Here is a 15,710-nt window from a genome sequence, read left to right as displayed (position 1 = left end):
GCACAGAGAAGAGAGAAGATGGATTATTTCATACTGGAAGCATTTCAGTTGTCTGGAGTTTCTTGTCAGTTAATTTTAAATACTGGGCTTCTCTCAACACATTGATTTTCCTGCCTTCTACAAGAAATATGAAGTCATATATGAATATAACAACACAAGTTATTAAAAGTTTTCTGACCTTCAAAAATGTTTGCTTTAGGCCAAGCTTTGTGTCCAAGCCTGGGACAGTCTTGATTTTATACAAACTTACTTGTTCAGTCCCAGAAGAATGTATTTTGCAAATAATTGTGTTTAGTACAACTGTTTGGTGAAGCACTCAATACCAGAACTGTAAATCACTTTGTGATTCTTTAGAGTCTATACAGTAGCTTTGTGACTTGTTTACTTCAGTTGAGATGAGATTCTTCAAATACTTTAAGAAATAATTGGTAATAGTATTCCAACTAGACTTGGAATCCCAAATCTGTAATTTGAGGGAGTACAGCTCAGAAGAGAAATTGCTTTTTCCTGAGCCAGTTCTAAAATAGATTATGTTGGCTGCACTTCTGTAAAAAAATGAGATCTGAGAAAACAACACATCAGCAAATCTTCCCCTACATGGGATAAGTGAAATAAATAATTGTAAACTCAATTTATCTGACTACAGCTTAATACACTGTTCCTTGCTAAAAGTTGTCAATTACCATTTCTGATGGGAAAGAAATGAAAAAAAGCATGCTAATCCTGAGAAACTACCAATTTGAATAATCCTTTCAGTGACAGATTCAAGAAAGTATCAGCTTTGCTCAGTTAAGACACATCCCTTATTTAGTATGGAGCTTATGAACATGACAATATTTATATGATTTTCCCCCTCTCTTGGCCATGTCTTCACAGGTTATTATGCAGAGAAATGCTATCAGTTAGATGCACAAAGCACTCTAAAGAGACACTGTGTCACCCTTTGATTTTGCCTTTGCTGTTAGTGGTCATAACCTGTGGACACAGTTCCTTCTGTCAGTTGTTCAAATACACTTCCTCGTGCTTTAAGAAATGAGTTCAGGCTTTTCACAAAGATATCTTCTAGTAAAACAGGGAAAACCTATGTCCTCCAGATGAGAAGCAATTCCTTTAAAAAAGTTTACAGATGAAGGAATAGAATTGCCCTTTTGCACAGTGTTGAAGCACACTGATGCAGTCTAGAAATTTACCATAAGACGAAAAACCACATGGAGATTTTGCAAAGTGAAGTGTTGCAGTGCTTGGAGCATTTGACTCTAGCAGTGAATTTTACAGCCTCAGTTTAGACACCCAAGTGGAAAAAAAAAAAAAGAACATCATAAAACTGGATACCTACCAGTCAAGGCAAAGGCAATTTACCCCACACCGAACTATGTGTCACTGTGCATTGGCTGCATCCAGTGCCTGCTAACTCAGATTTACATGTGACAGTGCAATCACAAAAAAACCCAAACCAGACAGGAATTAAATACATTCAAACTGAAATTATCTGAATAATCTGAAACTTCTCTGGATGAACTAGATTACAGGTTTACACAAGATTATTCTTGATTTAAAAACAATTTAATTTATCCATTGCAACTTTTAAGAAAATAGGCAGGCTCAAATTTCCAAAAGATAAATATCTTCTCAATATTGTATCTTTATTCCTGTGAAACAATTGGATAAGGGAATTTTCAAGTTTATAGGTCTGTGAGGAGGTCTGTGAGGTCTGTGACTAGTGGAGTCCCTCAGGGGTTGGTACTGGGACCTGTACTATTCAATATTTTCATCAATGACCTGGATGAGGGAACAGAGTGTGCCCTCAGCAAACTTGCTGATGAGACTAAACTGGGAGGAGTGGCTGACACACCAGAAGGCTGTGCTGCCATTCAACGAGACCTGGACAGGCTGGAGAGATGGGCAGGGAGAAACCTGATGAAGTTCAACAAGGACAAGTGTAGAGTTTTGCATTTGGGGAAGAACAACCATTGTGTACCAGTACAGGCTGGGAGCTGAACTGCTGGAGAGTAGTGTAGGTGAAAGAGACCTGGGGATCCTGGTAGACAGGAGGATGACCATGAGCCAGCAATGTGCCCTTGTGGCCAAGAAGGCCAATGGTATCCTGGGGTGCATTAGAAAGGGTGTGATTAATAGGTCAAGGGAGGTTCTCCTCCCCCTCTATTCTGCATTGGTGAGGCCGCATCTGGAGTATTGTGTCCAGTTCTGGGCCCCTCAGTTCAAGAAGGACAGGGAACTGCTTGAAAGAGTCCAGCACAGAGCCACAAAGATGATGAAGGGAGTAGAACATCTCCCTGATGAGGAAAGGCTGAGGGAGCTCCGTCTCTTTAGCTTGGAGAAAAGGAGACTGAAGGGTGACCTCATCAATGTTTACAAATATGTAAAAGGTAAGTGTCAGGAGGATGGAGCCAGTCTTTTTTCAGTGATGTCCAGTGACAGGACAAGGGGTAATGGGTGCAAACTGGAACACAGGAGGTTCCACGTAAATATCAGAAAAAACTTCTTTACTGTGAGAGTGACAGAGCACTGGAACAGGCTGCCCAGAGAAGTTGTGGAGTCTCCTTCATTGGAGACATTCAAAACCTGCCTGGTCATGTTCCTGTGTGATGTGCTCTAGGTGACCCTGCTCTGACAGGGGGGTTGGACTAGATGATCTTTTGAGGTCCCTTCCAACCCCTAAGATTCTGTGATTCTCTGATATAATAGCATTTTAAATCTATATAGCTTAATCCAACTTTCTAATCTGTTCTTCCTTGAAGTATTTAGATTTTTTTAAATAAATGTGACAGAATAAATTAAAATGAGCTAATAGCATGAATAAAACTGGAAAACCTTGCTTGTAAGTTCCCTTAGCAGTAAGCCACTGCAGTGGAGACCAGAAGAGAAATATTTCTAGTGAAATGAAAAGTTCCTCTTATTTATCAATAACATTTAAATATATCAATAACAAAACTGATTAAAAGTCTCCAATACTTCAGCAATGCTATTCCACTTGCTGATATTTGAACTTCAGTGTAAATCTGATTATTTCAATGCTATATCCTGTGAATGAATGATTATGACAGTGAGAACAAAATTTGGCCACACAGAATATTTCCATGTGAAACTTGAAAATATAAGCTTTTGCCAAGTATTAGTTACATTTTGAGCCTTCTGTTGACTTCCAAGTGTTTTCTTTTTGCTTCATAAACAGAAGTTACTATCTAGGGCTCAAGATTGAATGGTGTGTCATATATTTAAATCCCACACTTGAAGCATGATGGAAAAAACTGCCATGCCAGGAAAAGATGAGACTAACTATAACATTATTCATTGTAAGAATTAATTTGAAAAATAAAGTCATCAAGCTCTTCTGCAATGTGCTGAAGCAAAAATGGGAAACTCAGACCCTCTGATACTTCTCATCCCTTATGACCAGTCTTGTAATATTAAAACATATCTTTTGTATAGAAATTGATATTTCTGCTATGAAGATCTAGAGGATGATTTGATGAATCTACAGAGCTACAATAATTCTAAGTTTATAGACCTCCAAAGAAACACATATGAAAACAGAATATAAATTGTTATTACTTTCATCCTATTGAATTTTATAGGCCCTCATAAAAAAGAGGTCGTATGCTGTAACTTACTTAATAAGGCAAGCCTGTCACCTGATAACTGCATGGCACACAGTAACTTTTCAAGTTAAATAAGTGCAAGACTTCTAACTGCTGCTCCCCACCCCAGTTATTTCAGAAACCTGTCTGTGATTTCCAGCCTATGAGCCAGACAGAGCTTAAAAAACATCTATAAGGGAACTTTACAACTGGGAAGCTGAATGCTGCCCTTTGTTCCAAGACATCTTAGCCTTGGGAGCAGCACAATGGTAAATGCATTTAACCGGTGAAGAACTCCTCCAGAGAGTCAGAAACGTCTTAAATTAAATCTGCATGCCTGTTCTTGCTTCACTGGACTGGAAAAATACGGCTATGACACCGTGATTAAAAAACACATGCAGACACACTATGACCATTGCCTAACTGCCAAAAGAGCCTTTTTGCAGAACTATCAGCAAAATTGTCCAGAAGCCAAATTTCTAAACACTGAAGAAACTTGTGGTCTCAAAACAGTTCAGGCTGCTTTGTTCCATTAACTACTTCACATAATTAAGGACCCTGTTTGTGAAAAAAGATAAAATGAAACACCATAGTGTAGTGTTCCTGCCATTTCCCTTTTATTATTGTTAGTAAGTGTAGTCAAGTATGTAACCGTAGTTGCTGGTTTTTTAACGTCCCATCCATGGGGAAATAATCCAGCCTGCAGAGGTGCAAGAGATTAGGCCCAATGCACACATTTTGGTTTTGAAATGAAGACAAATTCTGGTGTTTGGATTTTTAAAAATTCTTATGTTAAAATACCTTTTGTTTTAAACATGGCTTTTATCTGTGTTATTTACAAATAACCATTTCCTCCAAAGACTTACTAGTAATAATTGAAGAACCTATTTCAACTACTAGTTCTGAGATGGAATCATAGAATCATAGAATCTTAGGGGTTGGAAGGGACCTTGAAAGATCATCTAGTCCAACCCCCCTGCCAGAGCAGGGTCACCTAGAACACATCACACAGGAACGCATCCAGGTGGGTTTTGAATGTCTCCAGTGAGGGAGACTCCACAACCTCCCTGGGCAGTCTGTTCCAGTGCTCTGTCACTCTTACAGTAAAAAAATTTTTTCGGATATTCACCTTGAACCTCCTATGCTCCAATTTACACCCATTACCCCTTGTCCTATCACTGGTCATCACCGAGAAAAGCCTAACTCCGTCCCCCTGACACTCACCCCTTACATATTTGTAAACATTGATGAGGTCACCCCTCAGTCTCCTTTTCTCCAAGCTAAAGAGACCCAGCTCCCTCAGCCTTTCCTCATAAGGGAGATGTTCCACTCCCCTAATCATCTTCGTAGCTCTGCGCTGGACTCTCTCGAGCAGTTCCCTGTCCTTTTTGAACTGAGGGGCCCAGAACTGGACACAATACTCCAGATGTGGCCTCACCAATGCAGAATAGAGGGGGAGGAGAACCTCTCTTGACCTACTAACCACACCCTTTCTAATACACCCCAGGATGCCATTGGCCTTCTTGGCCACAAGGGCACATTGCTGGCTCATGGTCATCCTCCTGTCTACCAGGACCCCCAGGTCTCTTTCACCTACACTACTCTCCAGCAGTTCAGCCCCCAACCTGTACTGGGACATGGTGTTGTTCTTCCCCAAATGTAAAACTCTGCACTTCCCCTTGTTGAATTTCATCATGTTTCTCCCCGCCCAACTCTCCAACCTATCTAAGTCTCTCTGAATGGCAGCACAGCCTTCTGGTGTGTCAGCCACTCCTCCCAGCTTAGTGTCATCAGCAAACTTGCTGAGGGTACATTCTATACCCTCATCCAGGTCGTTGATGAAGATGTTGAACAACACCGGTCCCAGCACCGACCCTTGTGGGACTCCACTAGTAACACACCTCCAACCAGATTCTACCCCATTGACTACAACTCTCTGACTCCTTCCTTTCAACCAGTTCCTAATCCACCTCACTTCCTGGTCACCAAAGACCCAGCTCCCTCAGCCATTCCTCATCAGGGAGATGTTCCACTCCCTTTGTAGCTCTGCACTGGACTCTTTCAAGCAGTTCCCTGTCCTTCTTGAACTGAGGGGCCCAGAACTGGACACAATATTCCATATGTGGCCTCACCAAGGCAGAATAGAGGGGGAGGAGAACCTCTCTTGACCTACTAATCACACCCTTTCTAATACACCCCAGGATGCCATTGGCCTTCTTGGCCACAAGGGCACATTGCTGGCTCATGGTCATCCTCCTGTCTACCAGGATCCCCAGGTCTCTTTCACCTACACTACTCTCTAGCAGGTCAGCCTCCAACCTGTACTGGTACATGGTGTTTCTCTTCCCCAAATGCAAAACTCTACACTTGTTGAACTTCATCAGGTTTCTCCCTGCCCATCTCTCCAGCCTGTCTAGGTCCTTCTGAATGGCAGCACAGCCAGGTTGTTGATGAAGATGTTGAACAACACCGGGACAGTACCGACCCCTGAGGGACTCCACTAGTCACACACCTCCAACCAGATTCTCCCCCATTGACTACAACTCTCTGACTCCTTCCTTTCAACCAGTTCTTGATCCACCTCACTACCTGATCACCAAACCCATACTTGATCAACTGCTTTACCATCATCTATCCACCTAGTAATTTCCTCATAGAAGGCTATAAGGTTAGTCAAACATGATTCACCCTTGATAAAACCATGGAGCATAAGAGTTACTCAGCAGTGTGAAACAATAGTAACCCTAATTTTAAACAAAGCACAAACCATATCTACTCAATCCCCAATTCAGTTTAAGAATTAAGGTGTTTATTTATGAGTTATATCTATCACAGACTGCATGAGAAGATACTGTATTTTATATCCTTCTGTGACAAGTTGCAGAAGATCACAACCTAGATTTTTTTTCATCCCCCTTAGAGGAAAAAAAATAAAATAAAAAATATATGTATAAATCACTAGCTAGCATAGTGCTTCCAAACAGTCTCACCCACTGCTATTTAAAAGGCCAGAACGCGAGTCAGAAACATTGCTTTTTTTTATTTTAAGCTCTCCGTGGGACAACTCTCCACAGCTGATCCTAACTCCATGCTGCTCAGCAGCTGCCATCAGCTTTCCCTAGAGCACAGTAAGCTCCACATAGTCCTTGAACATTGGTGATGGCTATGCCAACTGCTTGGCAGAAAGCAGTCTCTCACAAGAGGGGGATTTGAGAAGGTCAGAGAGCTCATTCTTGCCCTGTCTGCCGTGCAGGTGACATGAGGGGGAGAAGGTGTGCAGGAAGAGTCAGAGTGAGGAGCTATGGGAACAGTTCCGGGCATGGGGGAGAAGCCAGATCCCTGCACGCTGCCTGGTGGGAGAGCCTGCCACTTTGTCAGCCTCAACTTACTTTTTTCTTTGTTGTTTGCTTTCTGGGGGGTGGTGTTGCTTCTTCTTAAATTGAGTGTCTTAGGGGCATGCTACCCACCACCCCAGGATCCTCCTTAGCCCCGGGAAACCTGGAACATGGGGAGCCAGGAATCTCCACTGCCTCAGCGCTCCTTCCCCGTTGCCACAACACACATGGCAGAACCACCACTGGAGCAGATTCAGGGACTTAGTGGGCAGCGGGGGAAGGCAGTAATTTTTACCTTTACCTCATCCTTAATTAATGGTTAATTCACGTGCAGTTAACGATTACTTATAAAATGGTTGACAGTTACTTTAAGTTGTAGTTTTGTAGCTGGTGCAGTAGCTTTATCTCATGATTAACTGCTAATTAATCATTCCAGGTTGCCCAGATCTGTGTAGGATGCTGGGGTGATGGCACACTGTGCCTTTAAGCCCTCCAATTAAAAAAAAAAAAAAACAAACACCATATTTCCACAAATAGAAAAATAGAAAAAATCCCAAATACTCTTTCAAAGTGGCCAGGTAGAATGTCAAGTCTAGAGTTTCCTCTGAAAGGAGAAAAGTGCAGTACCTTTTGACATCAGATTGTGTTTCTGTGCTTCTCCATTTAGAAACTAAATTGAAGAGTTGATGGGTGGTTTTGGAACACGAGACTTGGGGTAAACCACACTGCAATTAACTGGGAAGCTTGACCCCAATAACTGGCATCACATCTGCATCACAGTTAATTTAGAGTTACCATGAGTAACTGATAGTCATGCTGATAATCCAGTAGACTGGCTGGAATATTATGATCAATTACAACAAAGATCTCAGAAGATCATACATGAAAAACAAATATGCAGTATCTCAGTGATTTAAGATCTAACTGCACTGAAAATTTTTGCAGTGCTTTGTAATTAGCATTATATGACTACAAAATTAAAACTGACCCAGTGATGTATCTAGAAGCAATAATTGCACAAAAGTTGTTAGACTGATAGCATTACAGTTTTACCACTGCATTAATAGTAGGAAAATTTTATTCAAAAAAACTGACCATTATCTATGACGAAACTTTACTCCTTCAGTCCCATAAGTAAATGGCATATCAGAGAACTTTAAAAAGGAAAATGTGTATTGCTTATTTGTAAATTTTAAAATTTAAATACTTAGCTAGGGAGCAGGTTAAAATTTAAAACTGCTCAGAGAGTTGGTATTTTGAAAAAAAATTATTATTACTGGCAACATTACTTGCCCACTGCCCAAATTTGTAGAATACATTTATGTTATTAGTTAATGTTTCATATTTTTTTTGCAGTTGTCATGTGTCAGAATTTGAACGAATATGCAGATTAAGATACTGAAACATATGTGGACTCAGTGAAAAGCTACATCAGATTCTGTTATTTCTGTTTTGCAGTAATCAACTGTTTTTTTAATCTCCTGTTGTTTTAATTATTATTATTTTTTTTTGTTATCATTAAGCATCACTGTCAAAGCAGAGACTTCAAAATTATTCTTTCCATGAATATGTACCTGAGAATACGTACTTGGCGCTTTTACTTTGCCATTGGGCTTCAAAGGGCTTTGCCTAGAAATTGTTCAGAATACATTAACAGTAACATTGCAGCAATAATGTTTTTGATGTAAGAAATAATCTTTACTTGTTTTACAAACTGTTCCTATGTCAACACTGCCATAGTATTAAGTGAGAAGAATTTGTGGTTATGCCTAGTATTTATCCCTACTGGTCACATTTGAAAAAGCAGTAAACAAATGTTCCAACCTCCTACCTACTAACATCAAGGAGCTGCAGAATCAAATCTTACACCTCTAAAGAAATAGGAAAAGCTCTTCCCTGGAAAATTAGGCTGAAGGCATTAGTTTTGAAACCAAAGTATTCTCTGTAGGATAAAACACTATCAAACTCACTCTGCTTTGCTGACTTGCGCTTTAATTAAGCTTGGGCACAGGAGAATGCTGGAATTGCTTGATTTTTTTCACACATTTTGAGTTTTGCTAACAGATTCAAAAGTGATTACAAGTAAAACTTGATATAGGCTAAACTGTTTAACATTGCACTTGTTTTTTTTTTGAGAGCTTGGTGCTTCAGAAAGGATGAACACAGGGAAGAACAGCAGAGAAAAATTTACTGCCATACTCAAGCCTAAAAAAGGAAGTGCCCTAAACCATAAGCTTTTATGACAAATTATGAAACAAATTATGAAACAAATAGTTTAAATTTTAAACTCTTGTGTTTATAACAATTTTGCAGAGACGTTCACTTCTATTTGTTGAACTGTATTTCCAAGTTCAAAAGGTAAGAGTGTATCTTGAGGTTTATCTAGTGATAGCTCAAAATGATTCTCCCATCACTTCAGTCATGATAAATTGCTATCCTCCCCCTCTTATTGCAGTTTACTGCACTCTTCTTCATCAGAATGCCACACAAGGTATTTTATTGGTTTTGGAAACCAAACTGGGGGACAAAGGCATATGAATTTTCAAAGATGAATGACTTCGGTCTGCTGTGACATTTCAGCTACAATTCACCTCTTTCCAGAAGCAGAAGAAAAGTTGAAGTGGAACTGATCAGCAGGATGTCCACACTCTGAGGTTAAGGACTGGAGGTTAAGGACTCTGAGGTTAAGGACTAAGGCATGGAAGTCTGAGACCTAGAGTCTCTTCCTGACTCTACTTATGTTCCTGTTTCCAGGTAATTTCACTTTTCTGGCCCTTAGTTTTATGTTTATTAGGCTTTGATTTAGTTTCAGATATTTATAATCACATCAAGCTGTTTTGAGGCATGCAGTGCAAGAAACAGAATTCATATTGCAAATCTTCTTACAGAGTAATGACAATAAATATCTTTACAGAAATGAAGTGGGAGATAAGAGAATTTTACTCATTAAAAGAGGAAAGGGACGGAATTACTACAAGACACTTGGAATGATTAGTTTCAGTATTTTAAGAGGCTCCTAACATGGTGGTCTTTTTTGCACTCATGCCCTTTACTTTTTGTTTCAATGGCATTGTAAGAATTTTACAAAGTAACTATCTTGGAAGATTTATTTGTACTTTTTATGCTTTTTGAATTCGCTGGTGTTTCTCGAGCCTGCTATTTCAATACAAACTTAGGGGTTTGTACTGACCAGCTGGACCTCAGATTTTGTTATGTTCAGAGTACCTGTTTTGTTTTGGTTTGTTTTTTCAAACAACAGTATTATGGCTTTCAAAGGAAGCGTTGTGGGTTATTTTATTTCTTCTTCATCAGCATTGTCCTTTCCAACAGGGAAAGAACTACAGTTCATGACAGACTCTTTCTTCATGTTTCCTCAATATTAGAATACTGCTATGTACATAAGATATGTGCAGGTCTTCACTTTAATGCTTTCTGTAGGTTTAAGATAGTGCTTTATCATTACTGAAGAAATCATCAGTGAAGCAGTGGCTTCAGCTCGCTGTGCCTGAGATATGTGCATTGAAAAAAAAAAAAAAGTATTTCTGAATTCCTTTGAGACTCCACACTTATTTTTCCCCCATTTCACACTTGTCAGATTGAATGTTTTAGATTGGCCACCTCAAAGTTCTTATTTAAATTCATGCATGATAAAAGTATGCAAAAATTTAAAAGCTGAATTACTTAATTAGAGTACCTTGTGGATAAGACTGAATTCCCAATGGTGCTGTATGAAACAATTACTACCGTGGAATAATTTAATTTTGAATTGCTTTTCTGTAACCAGGAGCAATGACTTCAACTGGAAACTAGAAATGCCTGGACACTTTCCTGTGTGATGTGCTCTAGGTGACCCTGCTCTGGCAGGGGGGTTGGACTAGATGATCTTTCGAGGTCCCTTCCAACCCCTAGGATTCTATGATAGTTGCAAATTAAAAAAAAAAAAAAAAAAAAAAAGAAAGGTAGAAGAAACCAGATATGACTGCAGCCATAAGGCAAGTATACCAAAGTGGTCTTAGAAAACTCAGCAAAATCATAGCCAGATAGTTTCCTTGTCTGGGGAGGCTTGCTTTCTTGTACTTCAAGCAAAATGAATGGTCACAAAGCAGAGGTATCCCACTGAGATCCCCACACTTACTACCCTGTACAGTTTGTAGACAAACTCATCAGGTCATTCTCAAACAAGGAGATGACTCTTCCTTTATTCGAATGGCAAAGTTTGACTGCAAAACCAGTTTTTGAGAAAGCATCACTGCTGAATATGACCATAGCACATTATACATAGCATGCACTTCCAAATGGGAACATAGGGTCAAAATATGGACCTAATAGTGCGGTTTTTCCAGTAAGCCAATACAATGACTCCTCATCTTCTGTAATTTAGGCTTTCAGAAACTGAGACTAACTCATTCTTTAATTACTATACCCAAAAGGGCATTCAATATCACAGCTGAATAGTCTTGAAGGTTATACTGTCTTGTATAACCCATTATGAAACTGTGTATATCTTAACTGACACTTGATCAAGCTGTACACTTTCAACAAGTCCTTGTAAAATAGATTTTCTGGTACTATACAGAAATGAAACATGGATAAGCCAACTGTTTATGGTGCTTGGACTTCTTAAACATAAAGCGGCACAACAATCCGCAACTTCTACCACTGTAGGGCAAGATAATTACAGAAGAAAAATAGAACAAGTGCTAATTTTGTTCAGAAGTTTGATTATTGGGAACAGAAAGTATGTTTACGGTGTCAGCAAACATAAAACTAAAGCTGCAGGTCCACTAGATGAGATAAGAATTAAAAGTGACTTTCACATGGAGTAAAACACTGAAATTTGATGGGCTTAGGAATAAGATACTACACATAGGTACAAAAATCAGCTCCACAGATATACGATGAGAACAACCATTTCCAAAACCTCACTGACTTTGTTGAGAACACTTGTGAAAAACCTTTACCACTTTTTCTTTGAAATTCCTTTTAGAACATTTTTTTTTTGTTATATATAGCTTAGAAATTTCACTTCATATTTAAAGTATTCCCCCCCTGCACACATGCACACACACAGAGCCCTGCTGGCAGTGTGCCTGGCTGGGGCAGGCAGAAGGCTCACCTGCTTGGCTCTGGGGAGCTGGAGGCAGAGAGCAAGGCAGGGTGCCGCACATCTGGCTGCCCTCCATGGCTACAGGAAAGCTACTAAGGAATGGGAAGTCTTTTTTTCCCCCATCTGCCATGCATCAGCAGCTCTAGAAAGCAGCTCTGAAACTGTCAAGGCTGTTAGTAAGCTGACAATACCTGTAAATAAAATGTGCTAGGGCTGATTTTCTCTGCCTGCGATCATAGCTCACAATAACTAAGCTCGCTTCTCACAAAACAGAGAGGCTTTTCCCAGACTATCTCAGGCCTGTGCCACTCTCTGAGCTGTGTTCAGACACTGCATGAGAGATGCTGCTCAGCACAGACTAAAGCTGTGCTGGGGCCATGCTCACAAACAGCTTGGACAGGTAAGCCCATGCCCTTGCCCAAGTCAGCTTGCAGCTGGGGTAAATTCTATGAATCAAGGCAAGTTCAAGGCTACCATCCAGTGGAGATGGGATGGCAAGGATCAGAATGGCAGGCAGCAGCTGCCTGGCTGTGTATACCTTCTGATTTTGACATTGCAACCCCAAAGCCTGTTAACAGTGCAGATTGTACAGCACACCTACACAGTCATGGTTTTGGTTTTCCTGCCGAGCTAGGGCAAAAAAGATTTCTGAAAAAAACTTGAATATTCCTCTAAATTCTGTTTCCCAGGCAGCTTTGAAAGTCACATAAAGCATAATATAAAATCTGTTTCCCCTGGAAAGATCTTTGCTATATCACGTACATACATTTGTCCACATCAGAATGACATAGGCAAACAAGTTCAAAATAGGGATAAAATTGGATACACCAATACCACACACAAACAAAAAAATGGTCTTTCCTTAGTAGCAAATGGCTTGTTGGGTGGCACTGATAGCTAAACCAAATACCTACTGTATCCTCTGCAAAACATTTAACTTCTGCATTCCTAACACTCTGCAGCTCTCTACTTAGTGTGAGCAATGAGTGGGTTTCAGTGACAACAGGTGCTAGACGCAAACAAAATCCTCAGCCACATACCACAGTTGTCTTCATCAGCCTGATTCCCGCAGTCATCCTCACCATTACAGTGAAGTTGTTGGGGCAAACACTTCGTGATATTGCCACATGGAAAGTAGCCCAGGGGGCACCTGACCCCACCTCCAGAAACATCTTCCAAAGAGTCACGGATGACTAAACAGAAACAGAAAGAAGACACATACTTTAAGATGTGCACTTAATTTTAAAGATCTTTGAGATTATGCTTTCATAAAGGCTCATTTGTATTTGAATATCAAGTGAAAAATACATTTGAGTTCATTGGACATGTAATTTCAATAGTATGTTAAGTACTTACTGACTTGACAAAAAACATTCATATTCTCAGATAATTAAATTTGTTTTGATATAAAGCAAGCAGGTAATTCTTATCTACACATCCTAGGAATAAGATGGAAATGGTAATCATACAAGAAAAATTACCTAAGGCCACTACTTAAAAGGACTGCTTTGCTTTGCACTAGAAATTAATTTATTATAGCAATATACCAGACAAGATATCTTAGGTCTTATAAACTATAGTTTTACCTAGAAAGGTTGGAACAGATGATTTTTGAGGTCCCTTCCAACCAGACATTCTATGATTCTATGATATGCAGATACAGATTATATTAATTTGTGCTGAAATTTTAGACCCAGATGGATAAGTTCTCTTTATACAAAGTCGGAATTACGTATTTTTAAGTGCATTCCAATTTTGAAGCAATTATAAGGTGTAAACTGACCAAGGATGAGAGAACAAGGAAAGTAAGATCAAGTTTATGACGCAGTTTTGCTGAAGAGCAACTAAGACAACATAAACATGCCATTATGAATCCTTTGGAAAAGTAGTCAACCTTGTCCAAAAAAATTTGTGATTTTGTTCAGAATCTATCAGCCAGAAGTTTAGATACACAGATGCTGTTCTGTTAAACCCAGGGAGCAATTTCACAGAACACAGGGACTTCATTCAAGCAATGCTGATGGAAAAGGTAGAGGGATGCTGATGAGGGACAGCTGAGGCAGCTGGAGGACTATTCTTCAGCATTCGGTACTATGGCAGCTTCAATTACCCACATTTGCAGATGGATGATGTCTTACCAGTCCCATCAGTGCAACTGAAGGACAAATTCTGCCACCATTTCTTCATGGGTAGGCACAACTCACGTATGGCTTTTGTAAGAAATTGCAGAGTGCCAGCTCAGATTTCTTGTTGAAAAAGATCATCTTCTTCCCAGAAGCATATGATGGAGAAGGGTTTTAAATTACTTCAGAATGCAATTTGTTCAGTCTCCAATATATTGAAAATGAAGAAAAGCCTCATCAGTACAGAATGTTATCTTGTGCTCTACACACTCCCAAGGCTTCAGTAAGCCTACTTAGCCAAGTACCATTCTGCAAAGGCCTGCTAATTTAGTTTTTTAGGAAGGAATACACTTTCTCATTATAGCTAGGATTTGAATTGTGGATGCTGCCATTTAAAAAAAACAAAACACACAAAAAACACATTCCTATACAATTGATATTTTAATTTTAATTGCTGTCTTAGAGCACTAAAAATCCTCTATACAAACATACTAACAATGATGTGACAATTGTTCAACCAGTAAATTGTCACTTCTGAAACATGCAAGTATTTTTCCAGGCTGTTTTATCCTAAGATAAAATATAAATCTTTTATAGAACTTTCTCAGATTAACAAGGAATATATTATTACCAAACATCCATTTTCTTTTTCCTATTTTTCTCCTGGACTAACGGTATCACATGAAATTGAATCAAATACTGCAGATTCGTAAGAAAACTCTTCTGGAAGAACCTTCATGTTAAAACCTTGACAATGGTTATAACTCTTACAACTTGAAAAGTAGGTGCAATACCTGGAAGAAATCTTGACGTAAATATTGTTATTCCCATATGCACAGAATTGTCTATGCAGAAGCATTCTGCATAGAAAAGTCATATATTTCAGGTAATTAACACCATACTATTTTAAAAAGTTGATTAACTTTTATCCAGAACTGTATAACCAATGCAACCACTTAAAGAGACTTCTGCTTTAGGTCCCTATTTAGCCCAGACATAGGTATCAAAAATCAGGCCGTGTCCCAATGCCAGGGTGAATTCACTTGTATGCTGTTTGTAAAACTCTTGGCTGTTCTGTGCTTGTATTCAGAACATTGTTTACTCTGTTGCACTCCAAAATAAGTAATAATTACATATCTTACACAGGCTCCTGGTAAAATGTTAAACTGAATATGTGTAGTACTTAGAGTCTACAGTGTCCTGCTGTGAAAAGAAATCACAGACAGCTAAGACTCCCTTCAGTGCAGTTACTTAACAAACTGAGCAACAACTGAGACACCTGGCAGAAGTAAACAATATCAAAAAATCAAACCCAAATGGAAAAAACCCAAACAATTCCTCATATTTTGTCAAGCCTTTATCCCTACACAATGCAGACATACTCAGACTGAGCTGAGCTTTGTGCCTGAAGTAGTTTAAATTCCAAATTACGGCATCCATCTTTTCTCACGGTACCATTCAATGGATTCTCCAAGCATTTTCCAGAAATTATTATTATTAATTAGTCAAATAACTGAACTAGTGATTTTACTTTCTGTAGAAGTTT

The 15,710-nt window shown here is 39.2% G+C and overlaps 1 protein-coding gene across 1 annotated transcript in view; it reads right to left on the bottom strand.

Moving 5' to 3' along the window:
• Window positions 1–14,228, bottom strand: part of RXFP1 (relaxin/insulin-like family peptide receptor 1) — a 32,700-nt gene extending 18,472 nt beyond the window's left edge. Inside the window, exons 1-2 of the mRNA XM_009995992.1 lie at window positions 14,180–14,228; window positions 13,082–13,234 (exon numbers count right to left, since the gene is read on the bottom strand). Coding sequence (XP_009994294.1) covers window positions 13,082–13,234; window positions 14,180–14,228 — 202 coding nt within the window. The remainder of the gene's footprint in view (window positions 1–13,081; window positions 13,235–14,179) is intronic.
• Window positions 14,229–15,710: the final 1,482 nt, after the last annotated feature.

The sequence above is a fragment of the Chaetura pelagica genome, unplaced genomic scaffold (assembly GCF_000747805.2).
Source record: "Chaetura pelagica isolate M959 unplaced genomic scaffold, ChaPel_1.0 scaffold142, whole genome shotgun sequence".
Classification (NCBI taxonomy): domain Eukaryota; kingdom Metazoa; phylum Chordata; class Aves; order Apodiformes; family Apodidae; genus Chaetura; species Chaetura pelagica.
This window is presented reverse-complemented; position numbering and strand designations above follow the sequence as displayed.